Source organism: Schistocerca gregaria, chromosome 4 (genome assembly GCF_023897955.1).
Source record: "Schistocerca gregaria isolate iqSchGreg1 chromosome 4, iqSchGreg1.2, whole genome shotgun sequence".
Lineage (NCBI taxonomy): Eukaryota > Metazoa > Arthropoda > Insecta > Orthoptera > Acrididae > Schistocerca > Schistocerca gregaria.
Genome location: NC_064923.1, coordinates 272,782,190 through 272,809,550, shown reverse-complemented (window position 1 = coordinate 272,809,550; position 27,361 = coordinate 272,782,190). Strand labels below are relative to the sequence as shown.

The following is a 27,361-nucleotide window of genomic DNA, read 5'->3' as shown; positions in this document are numbered from 1 at the left end:
TACACTGTTGATTATCACATAATGACTGACTGACGTCATATGTTTGAGATGGAGAAAGAGTCTTGATGGAAGGGTAGTACCTTCTGTGGACAGCTAGCACCAAAACAGTGATCGCATACATAACTGTAATGTGAGGAATCAATCGAAATGGAACATAGGTCCATCAGCTATCCTGTCACTATGACACGTGATTTTAAATGTGGTTGTTGTGAATCACTGTTGGGCAGCAGTTTGGAAATGCTCCACAACATCAAAAAACTCTTCCAATTTCCTTACGCTGTGACTGTATTTTATTTAAAATAATTCATGTGTGTGTGTGTGTGTGTGTGTGTGTGTGTGTGTGTGTGTGTGTGTGTGTGTGTATGTGTTTTGTGGTAGCAGCAGCAGCAACAATATGGTTTACATCAGGCGACGTCTAGTTTTCTGTGAGATGCAATGGATCAGAACGTGTTAATGTTAGTTTAGAACCCGACACAGACCCCGGAGTCGTGGCAGAAAATTCAGAATGTATGGCAGTATGGAAAGCTTGTTACAGCAGGAAAAAAACAGTGTTTCAAACAGCGACTCAGGGAGTCTCTTGCGACTGACAGTATAGTCTGTGGAATACGGTCATCCTCCTCCTCCTACAGTATGGGCGTGGACACTTTGTACTGGTCTGAGCAAGCGACTTCTATCACTGGCAGCCTGCTCCAGTGGATCAATACCTGTATATTTCATAGGATTGCTGCATGTGCTCGATGCCAGCAAGCAGATGGTATTTGTTTTCGATATACCAGAAGAAAGAGAGAGAGATGTGGTAAAAATCTTATCAAGTTCTCTATCGGATAAAGTTAGCAGAGCTTTCATAGGTCGTAATTTTTTTCTGATGGATGGTACAGAATAGCGATGATATATTGTTGGAGTGATAGACGTCAATGGACCCTGCTTCTGACTGCAGTACCTGTATGATGTTGAGTGTTCCTAATTTTCCTAATAAGAAACACCACCATAACTGTTCATACTGTCTTTATACTACCTCGTGTTGCAGGAGCAGGCTTGGTTTTGTGCTGATCTTACACATTGTACACAGTTGGCAGAGCTGTGACAACATGTTCCCATTTCCATCGAATGGTCAAAACACGGTCCTGTCGCACTAACTCAGCTTATCCTGTTTCTAGACCAGCTGCAGAATGTGGTTGAACAGCTCTCTCCGACTTCTGCTCAGTTCCAACTTAAACTGAAACGATCATATGTACAAAGCTGCAGGCATGGCAGTGCAGAGTCTGAGAAGCAGTTACGAGATTCATAGGGACTATCTAAAACCATATTAGAATTTTACTGTAGCAGATAAGTTCGAAAAAGGTGGCCATTTGGAGATATGAGAGTGCCAGAAATATGATTCACTAGTGTCTGTAATCATTAAAAGACCTCTCCACAGGATCCAATGCAGGCATCTGGTTGAATGCAAAGACTTGCTTCCAAATGGCAGACAGCATTACTACCGAAAAGTGTAGCACTAGAGACCTGCAAAGACTGTGTACATTTCTTATGTCCTCAATCAGCACACCATCTACTTTTTGTGATTATTCTCAATCAACCATCGCCTATAAGCCAGTGGATACATCACAGAACCTCTGACATCGCATCCACACAGAATGCGTTACAAGTACTGGAGAAACATCTAGCGGCAGCATGAGGGAGATGCAAATACCAGCTTCATACCGAGTTCCTTACCTAAATCACTTTTTAAATTCAGTGATTTTATTACGCATTTACACTGTCAGCGACGTGTAATAGCATAGTTGGCCTGATAAAATACACTCCGACGTTCACTGTCTATATTCAATGTCACAGTATTTGTCTGGAAATACCACTTCATTTGGAGGTAATGCCATACCTCGATTTATAAGGCTTATATAGTTTTTAACATGGATATTGTTAGGGATTGTAGTGAGCACATGTAGAACAAACACCGATTGTGACAGTAATATGGTCATTACGATTGTGTTTTTAACGTATGACAGCTTGTAAGACGATTACGTCTCTCTTTCTAAGACACAGTGGTACCACTCACAGGAAAAACTTATGAGACATGTCCAACCATCGCTGATTTTCGCACAGTATTGTTTATTATCGCCAGCAATCATTTATTAGCGAAGTATTATACTTAGTACTAGGGGATGCGTGATAAGTTCACTTTGAGCTTATAAAGGCTTATAAAGTGTGTGTTTGTGTTCCAAGACGTCCAAAGAAAATGACTATGTCCAGTTGTAAGGAAGGTATGGATATGACGTGGAAGACTGCAATAGCAAAGGGAATGGAAGATTTCCTTTTACTAAGAAAAGTTTGTCAAGTCATAAGAATGGTGCAAATATTTCTACTTCCAGAGCCACAACAGCCATCAGCAGGGCATATTTCCGATACTTCGCTTATTGTCGAATGTTGTCCAATTGAAACCACAATCGTAATATTGTAAGTATAGCGATCAAATACATATGCAGCCAGTTTCCGAGGACGATTCTATCTGGAACTGTGTGGCGCACAGCGGAATGATTCATGTTTCTGGCCAATGGCAGGAATTGTCTGAATGGAAAAGGCTGTTTGGGTTCAGGAATATAGCTGACCTAAACATGTCGTCCTAGCCTTCGTGGTCGCATTGGTTACCCATGGAAATTTGAGAAGATTCAACATGGACGTCTGTTTGCACTGGACCATTATTCCCTCCAATGTAAATTGTCCAGTAGACTGTTTCTGCATATTTCTCGTCTTTATTTGGTGTATGTTGTGTGCATCTAGCAGGTGAAAGACGGGTGGAAGACACATTTTCTAGTTCTCTAGACATGATAAACTCCTTAGTTGACTTTGTAAATTATAAGGATGATCTGGAATCTGTTATATCACCGACATCGATATTCGCGATTGGAAATATCAATCTCCTCTATTTTTTTCTACACTCCTGGAAATTGAAATAAGAACACCGTGAATTCATTGTCCCAGGAAGGGGAAACTTTATTGACACATTCCTGGGATCAGATACATCACATGGTCACACTGACAGAACCACAGGCACATAGACACAGGCAACAGAGCATGCACAATGTCGGTACTAGTACAGTGTATATCCACCTTTCGCAGCAATGCACGCTGCTATTCTCCCATGGAGACGAACGTAGACATGCTGGATGTAGTCCTGTGGAACGGCTTGCCATGCCATTTCCACCTGGCGCCTCAGTTGGACCAGCGTTCGTGCTGGACGTGCAGACCGCGTGAGACGACGCTTCATCCAGTCCCAAACATGCTCAATGGGGGACAGATCCGGAGATCTTGCTGGCCAGGGTTGTTGACTTACACCTTCTAGAGCACGTTGGGTGGCACGGGATACATGCGGACGTGCATTGTCCTGTTGGAACAGCAAGTTCCCTTGCCGGTCTAGGAATGGTAGAACGATGGGTTCGATGACGGTTTGGATGTACCGTGCTCTATTCAGTGTCCCCTCGACGATCACCAGAGGTGTACGGCCAGTGTAGGAGATCGCTCCCCACACCATGATGCCGGGTGTTGGCCCTGTGTGCCTCGGTCGTATGCAGTCCTGATTGTGGCGCTCACCTGCACGGCGCCAAACACGCATAAGACCATCATTGGCACCAAGGCAGAAGCGACTGTCATCGCTGAGGACGACACGTCTCCATTCGTCCCTCCATTCACGCCTGTCGCGACACCACTGTAGGCGGGCTGCACGATGTTGGGGCGTGAGCGGAAGACGGCCTAACGGTGTGCGGGACCGTAGCCCAGCTTCATGGTCCTCGCCGATACCCCAGGAGCAACAGTGTCCCGTAATTTGCTGGGAAGTGGCGGTGCGGTCCCCTACGGCACTGCGTAGGATCCTACGGTCTTGGCGTGCATCCGTGCGTCGCTGCGGTCCGGTCCCAGGTCGACAGGCACGTGCACCTTCCGCCGACCACTGGCGACAACATCGATGTACTGTGGAGACCTCACGCCCCACGTGTTGAGCAATTCGGCGGTACGTCCACCCGGCCGCCCGTATGCCCACTATACGCCGTCGCTCAAAAGTCCGTCAACTGCACATACGGTTCACGTCCACGCTGTCGCGGCGTGCTACCAGTGTTAAAGACTGCGATGGAGCTCCGTATGCCACGGCAAACTGGCTGACACTGACGGCGGCGGTGCACAAATGCTGCGCAGCTAGCGCCATTCGACGGCCAACACCGCGGTTCCTGGTGTGTCCGCTGTGCCGTGCGTGTGATCATTGCTTGTACAGCCCTCTCGCAGTGTCCTGAGCAAGTATGGTGGGTCTGACACACCGGTGTCAATGTGTTCTTTTTTCCATTTCCAGGAGTGTAGTTATCATGTAAAGGTCTTCGCAGACGAGATACGTTTCTAGTTACACAGTGATTTACAGCACGCTCCACCTCGCTAAAGGTTCGGGTTTCTAGAGAAGTAATTTCCAGTCTATATCTTTGGAATTATACTATGCAAGCGATGCTGCTATGCAAGTGATATATGTACTTGATATCGAAAAGTATCGAGAAAATGGTATGATATTCTGGTAAACCATGTGAAAATACATATGTTCTTGTACTCTGGCGTCTTTAATCATGTTTGGCGGAAAATCGCAGAGCAAAATACGGTATAGTGGAGTAAAAAATAACTCATTGCTTTCTTTATTGCAACCATAAGTTACGCCGTAATTATAATGTTGCGTAAGTATGTGTGTACCCACGCAAACACAGTTAGAAATCGGAAACTAACGGAGTCTGAACTCAAGTTTCTTTTTCATTTCTTTCACATATAACAGGTTGTCAAGTAAGAGAATACATAAAAGAGAATACACAACAAACAGTAAAGAAGGCAGGTATGAGAATCACAGCTGACGGCTCTCTTCTCTGTGACTCCCGTGCGAACTGTGGAGTCTTTGTGGTTGGCGAATTTTACGCGTCGGCTGCGATCGACGTGTGCGGTAGTCGCCACATGAGCCCTCTTGGTGAGAGCATAGCTCGGATGTTCCTCTCTGTAGCGGGCAGGGAAGTGCACTTGTTTGCGAGAACGCGTGGTGCATCGAGGCTGCTTCTTTATTGACTGCGGAGGTAGCGGAGTGGGGTTCTGCATCGTTGTCTTGTGCAGATCGCTGCGCGACGCTGATATCGACGGAGTGTCTTGAAGTATATAAGCAGGTTTCACTCCACTTAGCGATATGGTGGCTTGTTTCCCATTCAGTACTACGTCTAGGGTGTGTGGTTTGACGTCATCTGTGCGTAACAATACATGCGTGCAATTTTTTAAATCGTAGTGCATGAATGTTACCGGGGCTCCATGTCTGGACACTTTCGCAGGTTTGGTTTTCTTGATCGTTTCTCTCAATCCTTGTAAATATTCTGACTGGTCATCTGCATTCGGTACGCCTGAGTCGTCAGCAAACTCTCCGGGCAGACGTATTGTTTCTCCGTAGACCAACTCTGCCAGGGAGGCGTCCATATCAGGTTTAAAGATCGTCCTAATACCTAACAGTACAATGAGTAATGCTTCCGTCCATTTAGTACTGTGGCACATGAGGCCTGCTTTTAAGGTACGGTGCCATCTTTCTACCATCCTGTTGCGTGCCGGATGGTAGGCGGTGGTGCGATGATGGCAGTAACCGCAAAATCTTGCTAACTGAGCGAATAGTTCTGATTCAAACTGTCGTCCTCTATCAGAAGTTGGTAGCCGAACCTCGATATCCAAGTTGACATGAATGCCGTTGCCAGTTTTTTCGCCGAGATGTTATCGGTCGGTATTGCTTCCGGCCAGTGTGTATACCTGTCAATGATTGTTAGCATGTAGCGATTACCATCTGATGGTGGAAGAGGTCCTACGACGTCCAAATGGATGTGCGAGAAGCGTTCCTTGACATCCAGGAACTGTCCGATTGGAAGGCGCATGCGTCTACTCACTTTGCATTTGGCTGACAGCGTGGGCAAGATCTAGTCCAGTTACGGCAATCACGGTCTATTCCTGGCCATACAAATCCTTTGGACACCAGTCTGGTAGTTGCTCCAACACCAGGGTGACATAGGCCATGGAGACAGTCAAACATTCTTCTGCGATGTGTGATTGGAACATAAGTCCGTGATCGGCCATGTTGTACGTCACAATGTAGTCGTACGTCTTCCCCAGGCACGTCAACTAGCTGTAACTTCAACGCCGTGTTGTCGTCACTCAACAGGGTATTTAGCTCATCATCTCCCTGCTGGGCTTTTACTAGTTCTGCCACAGTTACAGGCTGTGTTATACTGGACACTCTTGACAAACAATCAGCTACCACGTTAGTTAAACCTGAGATGTGGCGCAAGTCTGTGGTGAATTGGCTTATGAACTCCAATTGAGAATACTGTCTTGGAGAGCATTTGTCACTGTTCTTGTTGAATACGTAAGTCAAGGGCTTATGATCGGTAAAAACTTCGAAATCACGAGCTTCGACTTGTGCTCTGAAGTGTTTGATCGCTATATATATATATCCAAAAGTTCTCTATCGTAAGCACTCCAGCGTTGTTGTGCTGGTGACAACTTGTGCGAATAGTATGCCAGAGGTTGCCATGCGCCATCCACCAATTGTTGCAGCGCTGCACCAACACAAAACTGGCTAGCGTCCACCACCAGTTGCAAAGGTGCTTCTAGTTTAGGGTGTGCCAGGCTCTGACGTGTCACTTCGAATGCTGCATCAGATTCCTCATTCCATTGTATAGTTGCATTGCTGCGAACCTTTGGGCCAGCTAATAACGCGTTTAACGGTACCTGCTGTTCAGCTGTCCGTGGTAGATGCCTTCTGTAAAAATTTAACATGCCTAGGTATCTTCTTAATTCTTTGACCGTAGTAGGCTTGGGTACACTGATGGTTCAAACCTGTGTCCGGTCATCCTGATTTAGGTTTTCTGCGATTTCCCTAAATTACTTCAGGCAAAAGCTTTGATGATTTCTTTGATAGGACACCTCCGATTTCCTCCCCCATCGTTACGTAATTCAGTGGGACCAATGACCTCGCTGTTAGGTTCCCTCTCCCATATCATAAACCAGCCAATAATTAATTTTAAGTTTAACAGCAGTCACAACACACTTGGAAGCTATTTCCTTCTTATAATCCACATTTTATAAAATGCATGGTCTCACAAAACATGAAGTTTGTATGACTCACATTTTTGGTTACCTATATTAAGTTTATTTATTCATCAAAAAAATTTTAAGATTGTGTGATATGAAAGTGGTTTGCTCATATTGTCCACACACACACACATACACATTCACACACACACACACACACACACACACACACACACACACACACACACTGCTGCCGAAAATCAAACGTAGATTGCTCTTCTTATAGTTCCAGAAGATGCGAACGTATTCTGCTTACTGTTTTCCCTTTTTTAAGTACTAAAATGAACAGCAATTGCTCCTTGATAACTGCAACAGAATGCTCATGTTTCGAAATACTGCCACCAGGCAGCAGTGCTGTAAGGAAATTAGCGCAACAAAGTACAACTAAGTTGAATTTCTTGGGGTATGACAAAGTTGCGCCAATAAAAACTGGCAGTTCACACATGTAATTGGTTTGATGCCACTTTTGTTGCACGTGTGAACTTATTTGTATGCACTTTCATCACTATGTTTACATGTGACATATCTTCTGAAAGACGAAAACCGAAATTCGGAAACCGTTTTTTGCTGTTGTGTTTACATGTTAAGGTCTGAGTCGGATTTTCTAGCCCAGTTAAATATTGCGCCTGGAAAACAGCTGATGCAGCTTATGATTTAGACAGCATTCGCCATTTCTCTTCAGTTAGACTATGTGTAAAATAGCTTCAGTCTAATATTTCTGCAAAACCTTTACTGTACAAGCATCCACTCCGTCCATATTAGCCGATTTTTTGAAAAAAACATAACGGTACCTGGCAGCCCAATGTATGCCTGTAATGTATGCCAACGACACAACGTTTATCACGCTACGTAGTGACGCTAATGTTAGACAAATGAACAACTCAATGATGGAAAAGGCAGCTGACTGTTTCTGTGAAAATAGACTGTCATTAATTAAAAACAAAACTGGACACGTCCTCTTTTCCCTTAGAAATATTAATATTGGACCAAATAAACACAAACATTGTTCGGCATATGTCTAGATACTAAATTATGCTGGAATACTCACACAGAGGAACTGTGTAGTAAGTTGGCAAAAGTTTTATATCTCATTAGAAAACTTAATAATTGTGTCATTAAGGAGCGCGTGCCTTTTTCCATACACATTTGCATTGTGGAATTCTTCTTTGGGGAAAATCTACAGGCGCAAAACATATCTTCCTCTGGCAGAAGAAAGCCATTAGATGTATTTTTGATTCGAGCAAATTAACTTCTTGCAGATAGTACTTTATTGAGCACAAATTGCCTACAGTCTCCAGTCTACACATTCAAAGCACTTATGCAAGCCAAACAGAATGACCACATGTATGAAAGCAGGTCAGATGTGCACTCATATGAAACCAGAAACAGTAACTTATAACACATTCCTTGGACATGTTTGAATAAAGTCCAAAATAATTTTGTACATGCTGGCCTATCATTTTTTAACACTACAATATATCGCATGGCACAAGGGAATCGCATGAAAATAAATTTAAAATGGTTGTAGAGAAATGGCTGAAAGAGAAAGCATTCTATAGTGCAGGTGAATACATACATCGTGAAACAATATGATGCTCCTTTATGCAACTAAAAATATGATTTTTATATAATGAAAAATTCGATGCTCTTTTATGTAACAAAAATGATGCTCTTTTATTATAAATGTGATTGTGAACTAAAAAAATTGTAACTTACGACATACAACAAAATTTGTCTGTGCAACTGATGTAACAAAATCTATTATGGATTAGTACAAGATATGCAATAGATATGTAATACATTATATATGTTAACCCTTTATATACTCATTTGTATGGTATGTATGTATGTACAATTATGTATCTACCTTTTGTATAATTTATATAAGCAACTGTATAATTATGTAATAAATGACAATGCCTTATACAACACAACAGTTGTCTACAGGCAAATAAATCCAATTCAATTCAAAGCATGTTTTTCAAACTGGTTAAATTTACATCGGAGCGAAAATCGACTGCAGAATTGGAAACCTGCAACCGAAGTGGGTTTGCAAAATCGGTGGGAAATCAGTTTATGGAATCTGGTTTTGCGAGCTCCATATAAATGAAGTGATGGTGTTTCCTCTTGCATTACCCCAACCATTAGCGGAGCCCAGTGTCCCATGACGGCGCCACAAACTGACTGACTGCTAATAGGGCATAAACGAATTGTTCGAGGGAATTCTCACCATTAGACTGCTGCGGCTCTCGCCAGAGAACCTGCAGCCAGTGTAGGGCCGCACAAACAGCTAACACACACAAGGCTAGTCATGAGGAGGCGTGCTCTGACTGCTCTGGTAGTTCCAGTTAGGGTACAGATAGACTCTACTTGGACTCAGATAGGAGAGAGTCGGAAAATGATGGGGAAACCGAACAATAGAAGCAGGTTATCGTTAATGTACCGACCGCGAACTCATTCTCAGTCCTGGAGAATGAGGACATGGGCAGAGAAAGCGAAATGTAGACAGGCTCAAGAGGAAGGAGCGAGTACCGCCAATCATCGCCTATGTTGTAAGGGGAAGTTCGTTACTCCTCAAACGGGGATAAATGGGAAATTGATGGCGGCATATCGCCCTAGGACAACCAAAATACAGATGGTGAATGTAGAGGGCTATAAGAAGGTTAAATCGGAACTTGAAAAGAAAGAAATCGAGTTCCACATATACCCTATCAATCCAAAACAGGCTCTGGAAGTAGCACTAAAACATTCACCCATCCATGCTGAGGAGGAGGCGGTAAAAATGAGTTAACAGAGGAAGGGTTCATAGTGTATTAGATTCACCAATTCCCAAAACCTACCCCGACCCAAGAAGTAATACACAGCCACAACAAGGCACCGAGCTTCTTGGCAGTGTTGGAAAACAATGAGGCTGCTTAAAGGGTATTCAGACTGCAATAGCTGCTGAGATTCCGACTAGCAGTAGAGCAATATGATAAACTGGAAGGTCCTGGACAGTGCCATAGGTGTCAGAACTTTAATCACTCTAGCAACAACTGGAACTTGCAGCCAAGATGCGTTAAACGTGCAGGCTCCCACCTTACCAAGCTACGCAAGCAGCAGAGAGTGCCAACCCCAATCTGTGCCAATTCTAACGACCCCCACCCTGCTAACTACTGCGGCTGTGAAGTGTACCAAAAATTGGTACAAAACCAGAGGCAGCGGAAAACTGCCCAGTAACAACAGCTGCATCAAATGCTCAATCCTGCCTACAGCCAAACTTCGAATTGCGTGCAAGAGATTTCCCAGGTATGCGACCAAACAGGGCAGCTTTGACTGTTCCTACCACCCACTCTATGTCCGCCTTATCGCCTGCGACCATGCAGGAGACGACCCTCTCCTCAGCCCCATCAACACCTCCCCACCTACACTACAGGCTTCAACCGCACTGCCAGTTCAGGAACAGGCAAACGAAACTGCAGCCCCTGCGCAAGGAGCAGCCACTGGCGGAGCGAAGCGCGGACAACGATCTCGGAAGTTTTTGAGGGAACTCAAAGACTTTGGGAAGCTGTTTGTGGGGCTCACCCCGGGAGCGGTAGTCCAAAAAGGTGAGAGAGACCATAGCGGCGGTCCGAAATGCGAAAGATAGATACGCAAAACTGCTAGTAATCGCTGAAGCAGCTATGACACTCTTCAATATACAGCTCTGGTAGGAAAACAGCTGGAGAGCTCAAACTACTAACATGGAATGCAGACAGCATATCCTCAAAGATCCCACAGTTACAATCTTTCCTAGACCGTCACGCCATAGATATAGCCTGCATTCAGGAGACGCATCTAACGCCGAACGATCGATTGAAGGTGCGAAAATGTCCATGCACATGGCCGACAGGCAAGACCGCGCAGGCGGAGGAGCCCCGTCCTTGTGAAGTGGACGATTTGCCACCAGACAATCAAAAATTGGTTCAAATGGCTCTGAGCACTATGGGACTTAACATGTGAGGTCATCAGTCCCCTAGAACTTAGAACTACTTAAACCTAACTAACCTAAGAACATCACACGCATCCATGCCCGAGGCTGGATTCCAACCTGCGACTGTAGCGATAGTGCGGTTCTAGACTGAAGCGCCTAGAACCGCTTGGCTACGCTGGCCGGCTACCAGACAATCGATATGACAAATTTTGCCACAGTCGGCAATCAGATAGTTAAAATAGTCTCGGCATATAAACCTCCATATGGTAACTTCAGTGCACATGACCTTCAGAGCTTTATCGCCATCAGCGAAAGAGTCATAATAGCAGGGGGCTTGAACTCCAGATGTGTGGACTGGAGGTGCAACACTACAAATGCTGGCGGTTGGAGATTGAGAAGGTTTATCGAGAGCAATCCCCAAGTGGGGATAATTGCTGCCGACGAGCCTACTCACATCCCCTGCAACTCTGACCATGCAACAGACGTTCTAGAAGTCTTTTTGTGCAGGGGCCTGCCTTGGAGGGCTGCACAACAGTCCATTACGAGCTGGACTCAAACCACAACCCAGTTATCCTGGAATGTGCCAATGTCGAAGACACAGTCCACAAGATGGCAAACACAACGTATCAAACTAACTAGGAACAACATACCACTGTGATAGAAAAACACCTGGAGGACATTCCACAAATGCTGAATGAAAGGAAGGTGGATACAGCAGTAATTTCACAAACGTCCTCAAAACCTGTTCTCGAGAGACAAGCACCAGGCTAGCCACTGAACCTGGCACCAAGGGTCTGCCCCCTGATATCTGGGACCTGATAGTCACTAAGCGATGCGTGAAGAAGGACCGGCAACGCTATCGCGATCCTGCCGATCGTCGTTTGCTTAGACAGATTGGAGCCCAGGTGAAGGAAATACTGATAGAGCACAGAGGCCTCTGCTGGGAAGAGAAATTCAAAATGCAGAACAGGACATGATCCAAGTATGGAAAATCACGAAAGCGCAGAAGGCTATTCCCAGGGTGGACGGGCCACGACGATGTCCAAATGGGCAAGTGTATGACGACAAGGATAAGGCAGAATTACTGGCGATGTCGTCAAGAGTCAAAATTCCGTACTCTCGTCATCGAAGATGATCCTCTTCCTCAGCGCAGGAAGAGATAATAAATGGACGAGTGGCTCAATTGAGGCAAAAGAGGCCAGATACGGAATTTACCTCTGTTTCCGATCAACTTATGGTCGCCTACATCAGACACTTAGGAAATAACAAATCCCCCGGTCCCGACAAGGTCGATGTCTCATACCTGAAATACCTGCCTCCCAACGGAATCACCTACCTCACCGCACTATACAAACAGTGCATTTCCCTAACCTACTTCCCAAAAGCCTGGAAAACTGCTCAGGTCATAACCCTACCTAAACCCAATAAGAATCTTATCCTTCCACAGAGCTAACGACCCATCTCATATCTGTGCTTTCTAGGGAAAGTACTAAGGTGCTTGATCCTGAGCTCCCTATCCAAATTCCTACAAGACAATAATACAATCATCCCTGAGCAATTTGGATTCCACTATGGACACAGCACGATCCATCAATCCCTGCATCTGGTGGAATACATATGCAGGGCGAGACATCAGAAACAGCACAGGAGCACTCTTTCTCGATATTGAGAAATCATTTCACAAAGTCTTAATCTCTAAGTTACCCCCGTTAGAAATTTCTGGACATATCATCAACATGACTGACTCTTTTCTGACGAGGAGGCACTACCACGTCAGGTGCGACAAACATCGAAGCACAATCAGGGATGCTGTGGCAGAAGTTCCGCAGGGCTCAGTTCTTGGCTCCATATTATACTCGCTATACATCAATGACGTGCCGAAGTTGGCAGGTGGTGAGATGGCGCTTTATGCCGACGACATGGCGGTTTACAGGAGCAGCAGCGACCTCAAATTCATGGCACGAAAGCTACAGGAGCACTTGGACAAAATCGCAAAATGGTGCAACATTTGGAAAATAAAGATAAATCTGAATAAGTCCTAGCAGTTATGTCCACGAGGAAGATGACTCCCCAAAATAGACTGATTTCTGTAGCTGACAAAGAAATGGAATGGAGCAATTGAGCTACATATCTCGGCATTGAAATAGACAAACGCCTAACCTTCGCAAAGCAAATAGATAGATCCAGATTCACTGCTTTTATACAACTATACCCACTCCTAAAAGGTGGAGGACTTAGCATTGAAACGAAACTAAGATTGTACAGGTCACTTATCGTCCCAAGTATTTTATACAGATCGGTACTTTGGTCTATGGCAGCAGACCGACATCAGAGACTCCAAACCAGAATCCTCCGCGTCATCGCCGATGCAGACCGCTACACACCATACACACACATTAAGGACCTCTTACAAGATCCATCATTCTACACCTACATAAAAAAATCAAAAAAATTCTATGAAAAGGCACCTACTTCAACCCACCATCTAATTCACCAGATAGGAACCCATTACCCTTATGCTTCAGACTAGCGACCAATCTCAACAATAACCAGAGAATTTAGGGCATAACAGATACAGACAAAACAGTCATACATGCAAACATCATTTAGATAAATTAAAAAAGCTATTCTTCTAAATATCATGCAGCAATACTAGAAGTAAGACGGGTAAAGCCCTGTTGTGCTTCAGTGGAACATAAATATAGATAGGCAAACACCTCTTGCATTACCTTTGCAATTTACAAACGTGAATGCATATAGTCTTTGGTGTGTATTTACGTGTGTGGTCGATTTGTGTTGACATGTGGTGGCATGGTTGAAGCAACAATAGATGTTGCTTTTCTTTCGATATTGAGAGACATAAACGCGTTTCGTCGCAATGTTACCTCCTGCTGTCAGTAGCATGAAAATGACTCAGGTTAGTCAAAAATCTATGTGTGATGGTATCACTTGTTAGAACATTTGGTTTGAAAGTTGTGTGTGGCTTATGCGTTGTCGGAGTGTGGTGATTTTGCAATTATCTCGTGCACGTCAAATTAGTGTTATATTTCAGCAGGTTGATTTGTTGCCATCTTCAGGCAGTCCAGTCATCAGAACCACATATAGATGGCAACAAGTCACCTTGTCATCATATCACAACATTTGGATGATGTTACCTCGTTGAAAAATCGAGAGTATTTAAAAATAATTTAACCTGCTTGAGAAACACGAGGTGATGTGTACCTGTGAAATCAGTACACCGCATTTCAAAATGCGTCAACGAAACTTACGTAGGCCTATGGCAGTGTTTCGCTACTGAAAGGTCCCCGTGTTTCCTCTGGCCCCAATTGTTGTCAACGTTGTTTCGACTATGCTGCAGAAGTTCTGCTAGGAAGCCCTTACTGTTATTGCTTTTGAAATAATAACCAGTTTACTTATTTTTCCTACCAGCTTCGTTTTCATTTGGATATCCATTTATAATATATTTACTCATTGCAAAACTGGACATCACACCAACAACTTAAATCGACACGAAAACAGGCAGTTCAAGAATTTGCTGATAAGGGTGGAGGCAGCCACTTAGTTGCTTTTGATAAGACCTCAGATAAACTAAAGAATATATGCAAATTAGATTTCAGGGTTTGTTTAGCCCTTTATTACCAGTATGGTTCCACTATACATTTTCAGTAGACACGACAGACTTTCATCAGAAGTTGCAGGACCAGTTGATTGACATGAAACACAACTCTGAGGACCAAGCACTTTTTCAGCATAATGGATATGAACAATAGAAAGTATAGAAGTCCTATACTTTCCTGTGGCAGGAAGCTAAGTTGCCCATTTCAGCTTTTCCATCTACATAGCCCTACTTAGTGGAGAGGCTCTTTCATCCAGGCCAACTCCGCCACATCTCAGATTTGTATGAGACTTGGCTTATTTGTTATTTTCCCCATGAGGTTAAATATCTGAACCTAATTTTATCTCCCTCTCTTTCAGTTTTAGTCCATTGTACACATTCTGATTGTAGAAAACAACACATACTAAAATGTTGAAAATAAATTGCCATTTTACCATTCTTGTTGCATACATATCAACTTCCTGTATGTTCCGTTGGTGTGATGGTTCTGTGTTCCTCATGCCAATGACTTGACCTTTCTCAAAGTTCAGAAGTTTACAATAAGCTGCATGTAGCCTACGTGCGCTCTGGGAAAGCTGTGTTATCTCTACTAAAAATTTCCTATGATGTTACACACATCCACCAGTCATCATGTACTCACACTATTCTTCACTTGTAGAAACGCCTTTCTTCTCTATTGACACTAGGTGCCATGAGAACAAAATTTTAGTCAACATATCATGAAGCTTGGGAATACTGGAGCATCAGATTGGTAGTGTACAGTCCAGGTATTTGTGATGTAACATTTTCCATTTTCACCAATGTAACTTTGTTTTTTAAAAATATAGCTTGAGCACTGAGTGAAGTGAAACAGTTGCACTTAGCTACTTAAATGGAGGTTGGAAGTCTGTTTTTGATCAACTTCAGTTTTGAAAATAACTTTCCTTCACTGATATTTGTGATGTCAACAGGCACATTCTTAGAGTAAACTCTATATTAGGAAAACATTTTTTTCAGGGAGGTATTTATTTTGTGCATCCATTGCTTGTCACTCTTCAGCTTGTTGAGAAATACAATACAGGAATCATATAGTTCATATTTCTCAACTTTCTGCCACATTGTAGGTTTAAACGGTTGTATGACAGAAACTAATCTCTTGATCCACATTGTTTCAGGAAGAGTAAGTGGTCCCCATGCTTTGATGTAGGAGGTAACAAATGTACATCTATTTTGTGTTTGCATGGTATTTCACTTCAGTATCAGTGCAGTTAGCTAACTTTTCAGAGCTTGTTCTTCGAAGCTATCCCTTTATGTTTTTATGAAGCTTGTTAAGTATACTATTACTGACATAGCTATGTTCTTGTCCAGTGTAGGGTTCTGCAGAGTTTTCTTTGCTTGTCCCTGAATCCAAAATATTCTGTTGAGCTCAGTTCCCATCCTTGACATTTTATTGTGCTAGCTGAAATCACTAACAGGCAGGTTTTCCTGACTGTTTCGTCCTCTGAAAATTAAAAAATGCATTCTTTATTCCCTTATAGTCTTGAAACAGGGCTTTTGTAGCATTAGCTCGGCCTGACCACTGCGTTGTTACCTTGTTTGGCAAGAGACTGCATTTGTTTGTTTCTGCATTTTTCAGGAAATAGTTTGGTATGTTATAGCTGTTAGATTAGGTTGTAAAAGAAACACATATCAACAATGACCAACAGTGGAATATGTATTGGATTATTACTATAGGCTTTAATGCCCATACTATGTAGGTAGGGCCTACAGAACATACCACTTCACCATCTCAATTTCTAATTTTTTTTAAAGCAGCTTATGAACTTTGATTAAATATCACATTGGTTTTGTTAATTGCCTATGATTTCCAGAAAAGCCACCAAAGCAGTTCTGTTTTTTGCAGTAGCCTTCAGTGAAAGTTACAAGAGTCAGTGCCATAGCAGGGATGCTGACAAATTTTTGGAGTGGTTTCAGATTGGTGTCAGTGTAATTATTATAGCAAAAAATATTTTTTTGTGGTAATGTGTTTATACATTCTTTAAACCCATTCATTTTTTACTTATTAATTTCCCATTAAAGTCCACAGTGGTTACTTGACCTTGCTATGACATCACGAGAAAAGCTATCTGACAGATGCTATTCAGCTTAAGGGATCATGCAATAACTAGTTAATGAATAAAGTTACCTAATAATTGTTTTCCTCATCTTGAAGAGCACAATAACCTGCATATTGTGACAGGAAGTTAAAACAAATATTGGGCTCTGGTTTGGGTGAAATATAATAGGGGAGAAATTGGCTTTCCACCAAGTCCAGCTCACAAAGACTCTCAAAATTTTGTTAACAATATTTTCAAGCCTTGATGATTTTTCCAACTGCAATGCCACATGCCTGACTGCCTGGCACTGGTAATTTGACTTAGTGCGGGGCTAAAGAGATGAATGCTGACTTAACTCGTATCAACTGTTCATTGAATAGTTCAGCTGTATACAAAATAGTTACTTCTACATCTTCGACGAATATAAGAGGGTCCACACCACAGTATTTGAGATAAGGTTTTTTAGTTTACACTTTTATGGTTCGGGCCCCTACACTGCAGTATAGATAGCCTGCTCATAAATATGGCCCTGGTTATCTCCATAAGGACAACAATTAATACAAAGGTCACCCAGATCGAATTGACAACGAGTGACACACTGGTGTTGTATCGTCTGGCACCATACATTAACAAGCAGACACCTATGCACGAAACAAAAAAAGTGTGGGGTGGGGGGGGGGGGGGGGGCACATTTAGACATACACACAAAATATTTTGGGATGTAGGTTGTGGTGAAACTTTGGTTGTCAGTTGTTGAAGCAGTCTTGAAGGCTTCACTCAATCCATCATTCTTCATACAACCATGGTTTGAATGAGTTTGCCCATTTGCAGAAGGAACATTTCTTGGTGAGATTTGAGTTGAATGGAAGTTTGTCAGTGAAAATGAAGAAGTGTAATGGCTTGCATCATTGCTCCACAAAAACATAACAGTTACTACCCCTATTTTTAATTTTATACACATTGTGTGTATTTTTAATTTTATGTAGTTTGTCTTTTTAACATTTATATAAAGCCAAGCACTTATCGATTTAAAATAACAATTCCAGTATTTGGAAGTAATGAACCCTTAATCAACTATTTTCACACCTGTAACTTGTCACTAATGTGTGACTTGTGCTCTGCATCAAAATCCTCATGTCAAATGCTGTGTTGGGTGATCATTGAATTTTGCTGTTAACTAAGGCATGCCTGGCAGGTTTCATTTTTTAATAGTTTTATTTCTGTGGATTAGCCTGCGTACACCAATACTGACCCTACGACTTATCTTCGAAGCTAAATTAAGGAGTAGGTATTAAAAACCATGGAGAAGAAATAAAAACTTTGAGGTTCGCTGATTACATTGTATTTCTGTCAGAGACAGCAAAGGACTTGGAAGAGCAGTTGAACGGAATGGACAGTCTCATGAAAGGAGGGTATAAGATGAACATCAACAAAAGCAAAACAAGGATAATGGAATGTAGTCGGGTGATGATGAGGGAATTAGATTAGGAAATGAACCACTTAAAGTAGTAAAGGAGTTTTGCTATTTGGGGAGCAATATAACTGATGATGGTCGAAGTAGAGAGGATATAAAATGTAACTGGCAATGACACGGAAAGCGTTTCTGAAGAAGAGAAATTTGTTAACATCGAGTATAGATTTAAGTGTCAGGAAGTCGTCTCTGAAAGTATTTGTATGGAGTGTAGCCATGTGTGGAAGTGAAACATGGATGATAACTAGTTTGGACAAGAAGAGAATAGAAGCTTTCGAAATGTGGTGCTACAGGAGAATGCTGAAGATTAGATAGGTATATCGTACAACTAATGAGGAGGTATTGGATAGGATTGGGGAGAAGAGAAGTCTGTAGAACAACTTGACAAGAAGAAGGGATTGGTTGGTAGGTCATGTTCTGAAGCATCAAGGGATTACCAATTTAGTATTGGAAGGCAGCGTGGAGGGTAAAAATCGTCGAGGGAGACCAAGAGATGACTACACTACACAGATTCAGAAGGATGTAGATTGCAGTAGGTACTGGGAGATGAAGAAGCTTACACAGGATAGAGTAGCATGGAGAGCTGCACCAAACCAGTCTCAGGACTGAAGACCACAACAACAACAACCATGTTTGACACACACATTGCATGCATTTCTTCCTCCTCCTCTTTTATCTTTCCACCTCTTCCTCACAATGTCTCTGTCCATATCCTCCCCCTACCCCTCTCCATGACTGCCTCTACTTCCACCTCTCTGTCCATCCTCTCCTCCCCACTCCATATGCAAACTCCTGCCCCATCTCTCTCTCTCTCTCTCTCTCTCTCTCTCTCTCTCTCTCTCTCTCTCTCTCTCTCTCTGAAGATGTCCTTCCTATTCTGTCCACCTTCTCTGCACCCTGACATATATATATATACCCTCTCTCTTGTCCATCTCTTCCTTCCTCCTCTCTGAACTGCTCCTACTTCCCTGTCACTGCGATCGTGTCCTCCAACCATATCTTTTGTTCAGCTCCTCTTGCCGATCTCTCTCCAACTCTTCCCAGCCCATATCTGCTCAACCCCGCCCCCCCCCCCCCCCTCTCTCTCTCTTTTTCCAGCACTGTTCATGTAGCCCCTGTAAAACAGTTCAGTAAAGGAGGCCAAAACTACAACTGCAATGCAGTGAAGCGTACACAGCATGGGCTGATAAAGCGCATGTTCACCTGTATCTCTGCTTCTGTAGGAGCTAGTATATTACAAACCCCACAGTGCTGGTACGCATGAAGTTTACTGTTTGTGTGACAAATTTAGTTCAGATCAATACAGGGGTTTGGGAGGAGATCCCCGACATACATACTTACAGTCTGCTGTATATATGTACTAGCCTTTTTTTGCAGATTCACCTGTGTATGCATTTGACACTTATATTGAACACATCTTCTCCCTCTCTGCGTCCACCTCATCCTCCCATTGTTGTCTTTCTTCCCTTCTTCATCTCAGTGTCCATTCTGTCCACCCCTGATCTCTGACCATATCTTCCTATCCTTCCACCTGACCATATCCTCTTCCCACTCTCTCTTTCCATATCCACCTCCACTCCCCCCCCCCCCTCTCCCTCTTCCACCTACCCACTACCCCTTTACACCTTCCACTGCCTCATCCACCTCTCTCTCCTCCCATCTCTCTGTCCATTTCTTCCTTCCCCTTACTCTGTCCATCCCCCCCCCCCCCCCCCCCAATCCATCACCACCTGTCCCAACTCATGCTCACCTGCACATGTAGCCCCTGCAGTACATTTCAGTAAAGCAAGTCGATACTATGCCAACACAATGAGCGTGTCGTGCAGTACAGCTTACACGTTGGTGCCTGGAAAACCATTTCTTGCCCTTGACATGTAAGCTATCGTGCAAAGCAGATTGACTTGGCAGGCTACTACTGTCTCCAAACAGTATGTCTGCTGTGGAGAGCAGCGTGTACACAGTGGATGGGAAAAACACGTTTTGCACATATCTTTGTTCCTTTTGCAGCTAGGAGATTATAAATCCCACAGTGGTGATACTTATGTTTCTACGGCAAATTTGGCTGAAATTTATCCAGGGGTTTCAGAGGAGATCCTGGACACAAACACACAAAACATATGTATTTATTACACTTTTGTGCAAAGAAATGAATCTCATGAAGGATGCCGGATCCAATCCTACATTATATTCTCTAATTCTCTGTGTTGATTACATTGTGCTGTTGTTGATGATTGCTTTGTGCACACATCATTTTTGTGTAATTTGTGTGTATGTATTTTATTTTATTAGCTACTTGATTTATTTCTTGCTTCAGGTCGGTAACACTGGCATGAAAAACTGGAAGAAAAGGAAACTCAAGAGTAGTGGTAGCACTGTGAAGACCATAAAATTGGATAATAAATTTGCAGACAAACCTCTACATGGTAATAACAACAAAAGAATTAAATTCAACTGTGGAAAGTCAGAGATAAGATCAGTGGGCGAAGGGCCTGACAAAGCCACTGACAAATGTTTTGATAGCCATAGTAAAAAGAAGCTGCACAACTGTTCCAAAACCAGTGGTAATGTAATAAACACAGTCACTTCTGTTGCCAGTGCTAAAGCAGCTGATTTTAACATTTCTGAAAGCAACGTAGAGAACTATCAAGGCACCAATGGTTCTGGAATGACAATCAAGAAACACGTTGTTGAGAGTCAGAAAAAGTCTTCGAATTTAACCAGTGAGAAGAACATTTTGCTGACACGAATTGAGAGGAAAGCAGTGTGTTCTAACTGGAAACTGTTCAAAGAAGTAAGTTGTATCATCTGCAACAACCATTTATTGAACTGTCATCAAATCAATATTCAATATACAGGGTGTTACAAAAAGGTATGGCCAAACTTTCAGGAAACATTCCTCACACACAAAGAAAGAAAATATGTTATGTGGACATGTGTCCAGAAACACATACTTTCCATGTTAGAGCTCATTTTATTACTTCTCTTCAAATCACATTAATCATGGAATGGAAACACACATCAACAGAACGTACCAGTGTGACTTCAAACACTTTGTTACAGGAAATGTTCAAAGCGTCCTCCTTTAGCGAGGATACATGCATCCACCCTCTGTCGCATGCAATCCCTGATGCACTGATGCAGCCCTGGAGTATCACAGCCATCCACAATACGAGCACGAAGAGTCTCTACATTTGGTACCAGGGTTACGTAGACAAGAGCTTTCAAATGCCCTCATAAATGTAAGTCAAGAGGGTTAAGGTCAAGAGAGCATGGAGGCCATGGAATTGGTCTGCCTCTACCAATCCATCGGTCACCGAATCTGTTGTTGAGAATTGTACAAACACTTTTACTGAAATGTGCAGTAGCTCCATTGTGCATGAACCACATGTTGTGTCGTACTTGTAAGGGCACATGTCCTAGCAGCACAGGTAGAGTATCCCGTATGAAACCATGATGACGTGCTCCATTGAGCGTAGGTGGACGAAACTAAAATGAGCTCTAACATGGAAATTAAGCGTTTCCGGACACATGTCCACATAACATATTTTCTTTATTTGTGTATGAGGAATGTTTCCTGAAAGTTTGGCCGTACCTTTTTGTAACACCCTGTATAGTTTTATTGTCGCCCTCATTGTTTTATCCATACTGCATCATGTGATGGCTCCAAGCGCAAAAGTTCTAAACCAAAAAAGTTTCCTAAATGGGAAAAAAGTATGGATTAGGCATTAATGTTAATAAGTGTTTTTGTAATTAGAAAGCTTTTTAACAGTAGGTTAGACAAATAAATATGTAAACTATTAGCAAATTATTTAATAAATTTCAATCTGTTGCTTTGAACACATAATCATCCACAATAGCTTCTTATGACATGTCACCCATGTTCTACATCCAAAGACAGTATCCACCAACACAGAAAAATTGAAATCTGCGAGACTTGAGAATGGACAAAGAACTCATCATTTTACCTGTTGACAATGGAAACGACTACATCCTTTTCTCACAAGTTGAGTACAACAGCAAGATGGAGACGGCGTTCTACAATCCTGCCTGTCGTAAGCTAAGAGAGGATCTGAGTGGCAAAATCCAGAGAAAAACATTAGATCTTCTCAAGAAGAGTTCTATTCCTTCTGGTGTGACTAAGAGCATACGCCAACAGGCTGCAGTTCTCCCAAGACTTTGTAGCCTACCCAAGATACATAAGGATGGGTCTCCTCATCACCCAGTAATGAGCTTCATTGGAACTCCTACATTTTTTCTGGCCAAACATCTTACTAGACTATTGGGACCTCTCATAGGCAAGTGTGACCACTATATCCGGAATTCAGAGGATTTCATAGGACTCCTGAAGACACTTAAGCTGCAAGAATTGGATATTTTAGTTAGTTTTGACGTTGTATCTTTATTTACAAAAGTACCTCTGCAGGACTCATTAGAGCTTTTCAGCAGCCAGTTTGAGATAGACATTGTGGCCTTATTTAATCATGTGCTTACCTCAACTGATTTCTTATTCAATGACCAGTATTTTGAACAAGTGGATGGTGTCACCATGGGAAGTCTTCTGTCTTCCATGGTGGCCAACTATTTTATGGAACACTTTGAGGAAAAAGCACTGCAGTTGGCAAGTCTCAAACCTTCCTGCTTCTGGCAGTCTGTAGATGATACTTTAGTGGTGTGGTCCTACGGAACAGATAAATTACTTGTGTTTCTCTGGCATCTGAACTCGCTCCATCCCAATATACAATTCACAATGGAATTGGAAAAGGAAGGCATTTTATCACTCCTGGACGTCATAGTCGGAAGAAAAGGTGATGGTACACTAGGACATAGCATCATATGGAGCTATATTTGCAGGCCACAAGTTGCCATCACCCTATGCAATGTGGTAGTGTCTTACGCTCTTTGCTGCATACAGCACATGTGTTCTCAGAGGCCGACAGTCTATCTGGTTAATTACAACACCTAAGAATGGTATTTCAACAGAATGGCTATTCTGATAGGCAGATATGCCAAGCATTCCATTTTAAACAAATTCGAAGCAGGGATGTAAATGAAGATGTGGAGGCACGGACTGCAACAGCGTTTTGCCCTATTTTGGCAGCATGTCTTCGAGAATAGAAAGAACCCTCAAAAGGCAAGACATCAAGTGTGTTTTCTGGCCATCAGCAAAATTGAGGAATTTTTTGTGCTCGGTCAAAGACGACCTTGACCTTAGGAAATGTATAAAATCCCATGCCAACGTGGAAAATCTTATGGGCAAACATGCCAAACCATGCAAGGGGAGGAGGAGGATCTTAGTGTTTAACGTCCCGTCGACAACGAGGTCATTAGAGACGGAGCGCAAGCTCGGGTGAGGGAAGGAAATCGGCCGTGCCCTTTCAAAGGAACCATCCCGGCATTTGCCTGAAGCGATTTAGGGAAATCACGGAAAACCTAAATCAGTATGGCCGGAGACGGGATTGAACCGTCGTCCTCCCGAATGCGAGTCCAAACCATGCAAGAACAGAGTCATATGCGCCTGGGGCAGCCTGATAGGTCTGCAGTAGCAGAGCATTGCCTGGACATGGGACATCATATATTTTACGAAAATACTGAAATTTTATCCCCAGTGTCATCTTTCTGGGACTGTATTGTATATGGTGGACAATCTTATCAACAGGTGTACAGGTTTTCAACTACGTGCTGTGTGGAATGCAGCACTGGCTGCCATCAAATCAAAACAGGGAAAACAAGAACTTCCGATTTCTCATGCAACGAAATGCACTACTGTGATTTAATTCAGCCTTTAACCACAGGAATGTCAGGCAGCACAATCATTGCCCACAGTGCACTCCTTTCCTGATAAATTTCAACGCTGCCACACAATTATAGCTACCACCACCTGATGATACCGAGCAGTTGCATCGATGAAATATTGTGCAAGTTACACAATACGATCCAACGACAAACCGGAGAAGCACATTTGCAACAGATCTGTCGGGAAAGTGAGAAAAGTCACAAAATTGATCTCTCTGAAAACATTAGTGCCTGCAACAGTCTGCTGGTAACTAGGTGCACCAGCACCTTGAAGTGTAACACTTTCAAACTGCTATATATTGGAAAATTGTGTCACTGACAGTATTGTTGATGTTGCATTTGTCCGACAGTGGGTCATCCTGCTGATATACTCAATATTGTGTCTTTTGAAGTCCATTCTAGGATGTTGTCCAGCTGTTGTGCTTTTGATGGGAGAGGAAATGCACCACACTTCTGACTCGCTCATCCTTTTTGTGCTTGGCTGCGGAGCTCACTTGGTTTCTAGCTTGTTATCACAGGAGGAATGATGATGTAATAATTGCTAGAAAAGAAAACACACATATGTTGAACAATAATAGGGATGAAATCTTCACAGCGAAAGTACCCTATACTACTTTACAGACCTATTGGATTAGTGGCTTGTGGGTTGCAGTTCAACTTAGATGTTATCATCTAGTCAGTATCAAATAATTTTTGTGATGAGGAAGGCTTGTTGAAAAAAGAAGAAGAAGAAGAAGACAACTGAGATCAGTAGTTGTGGCAGTGGTAGTGTCAATACATTTTCGTGGATTACAAATCAATAAATTATGGTAGTGAAATGTAACCCACAAATGTTGCCCTGCAGTAGCAATTGTAGAACATGATCGAAACACCTGTTTTATTTTGGTGTGTCCTAGGTTAGGCTGCTGCTGTCATGTAGAGCAAACTGATGGTTCCCTGTTTTACAAGAATTCTGGAAATGGCTCTAACCTACACTGGTGTACATAGCACCAGTTCATCATCTGGACTTCATTTGCTCACATTAAAACTTTTTTTTAATAGTATTTATCTGCACAATATACTGTGACATATACCTTTGTTATGATCCAGCCAACATTTTGTTGTATCTTTACGTCTCTCACTTAAGTGCTTTACGGATGGCGTAAAAGACCATTTGCAAACTATAACACTGTCATACAGAAGTATAGTGCTTTACAGATGGCGTAAAAGACCATTTGCAAACTATAACTCTGTCATACAGAAGTATAGTCTTTTGTGGTAATTGTTGATGACGATAAACATTTTTGGGTGTTGGTACTGCATCATTCTTGTAGAATCCTATGATCAAAAGTTTTACCCTTCTTTTGGGAACTAGCTGTACACAGTACTACAAAGGCATACTTGTGGTAATTTAAGTACAGTATTGGCCATAATTGTGATTAATTAATTATTGAATGATTTCACTGTGAGTGGTGGGAGCATTCACCAGTGTACTAGTGCTGGGAGAGGAGGCTGGAAGTACAAGGGTGGTCCCATAAAGACCCAGCCAAACAAAGAAAACACAAAAATTTTGGAAAAAATGTATTTATTTTTCAGCATAATCTCCATTCAGCTCTATACATTTTTCCCACCGATACTCAATAATTTCGATACCCTGTTTGTAATGAGGACTGTCTAACTCCTCAAAATAGCCATTAACTGTCGACATCGCTTCTTCATTTGTCGAAAATCTTCAACTACCGAGCCATTTTTTCAAGTTTGGGAACAAAAAGTAATCCGAGGGAGCTAAATCTGGCAAATAGGATGCATGAGGCAGCAATTCAAACTTTAATTCGTCAATTTTGACCATTGCAATAACGAACTTGTGAGTTGGTGCATTGTCCTGAAGAAACAACACTTTCTTCATGGCCAAATGCAACTGTTTTTGCTTGATTTCTTCGCCCAAATGTTGCAATAAGTTTGCATAATGCTATAGTTTTTCCTTTTTCAAGGTAGTCAATGAAAATTATCCCCCACACATCCCAAAAAACTGACGCCATGACTTTGCCTGCAGGTGAAATGGTATTCGTCAATTTGTGTCCATTGTTTTGATTTTTCTTTTGTCTCGGGAGTGAAGCAGTGGACCCATGTTAATGAAACGGTGCAAAAAAGAAGCTTTGTTGCTGCAAAACTTCACTAACATTCAATCGGAACATCTTTACGACACTGTTTTTGCTCGTGTGAGCAAATGCAGCACAAACCGTGCACACAGTTTTCTCATGTACAGATTTTCAGATAATATGCCATGTACCACACTTTTTGAAATGCCTACAAAGTCTGCTAGCTTGCGCAGTTTCAATTGGCAATCATGCAGTACCGCTTTGTGGGATTTTCTTCCCGTCTCTGGAGTTGTCACTTCATTTGGTCAACCACTGTGATGGTTGTCTTGGCAGCCTTGTTTAAACTCAGCTACCCAATATTTTACTGTTGTCATTGAAGGAGCAGACTCTCCCAAAGTAGAATGTAGCTCAGCTTTAAAATTGGTTGTGCTGAGGCCTCAAAAAATAAATAAAATAAATAAATATGTGTCACATAACGATGACCGATTTTCTCCATTTAGCCTACACAAGTTCACTCACGATGTTCAATATTGATGGCTGCCAAACAAATACTAAACAATGTGACGTCTTCAAACCTGAAACATATGCTTTATAGATTGTATACTTACTAATACAGAGATATTTTTCAACGACTGTCATCTCTCGCTCAGGCCGGATACTTAATGGGATGACCCTCGTATGGCTTTGTTAATGTTTATGTTTGCGTATGCTGTTGCGTCCTCGTACCACTTGGTGGAGATAGCTGTGAATATAGAAGCTGCCATGATCAAAACTGATCATGTGTTTGATAATTTTGACTTCGTATCTGACTTTTTGCTTACATTGATACAATTCTTTTCATAAAAGGCAAATATTAGCAAAATTTATATTCTGACCATGTTGTTCACTACATCCAGCTACAGCTGATTTGCTTGGTTTGTGAGGCATACATGATATTAATGTCTATAGAATGATGCCTGCTGGCAAAAGCCTAAAGTTGAATAACTAGAGCCAGTGCTGTCTGAGACTGTGAGAAACCAACTGAGCTCAGGTCGCTCGGGTCCCACATGTTGTTCATACTTCCTCAAGGAGGTTGCAACTGTTTTTTGAGTACATGCATTATGATCGGGGGTGTTGAGCCACTGCAGTACTTAATATTTTCAGGTTCTTTAATTTTACTCTCTAACTATATCTTTTCTTGTACTGAGCCTGTGCACATTCCATTTTGACAACCTAACTTGTTTGTGGGACGTAGTGTATCACTTT

General features: G+C 42.4%; 1 protein-coding gene across 1 annotated transcript in view; it reads left to right on the top strand.

The window, feature by feature from the left end:
* The first annotated feature begins 13,679 nt into the window (after positions 1 to 13,679).
* LOC126365994 (uncharacterized) overlaps positions 13,680 to 27,361 on the top strand; it is a 58,702-nt gene continuing 45,020 nt past the window's right edge. The window contains exons 1-2 of the mRNA XM_050008816.1: positions 13,680 to 14,000; positions 20,560 to 21,036. Coding sequence (XP_049864773.1) covers positions 13,962 to 14,000; positions 20,560 to 21,036 — 516 coding nt within the window. The 5' untranslated portion in view covers positions 13,680 to 13,961. The remainder of the gene's footprint in view (positions 14,001 to 20,559; positions 21,037 to 27,361) is intronic.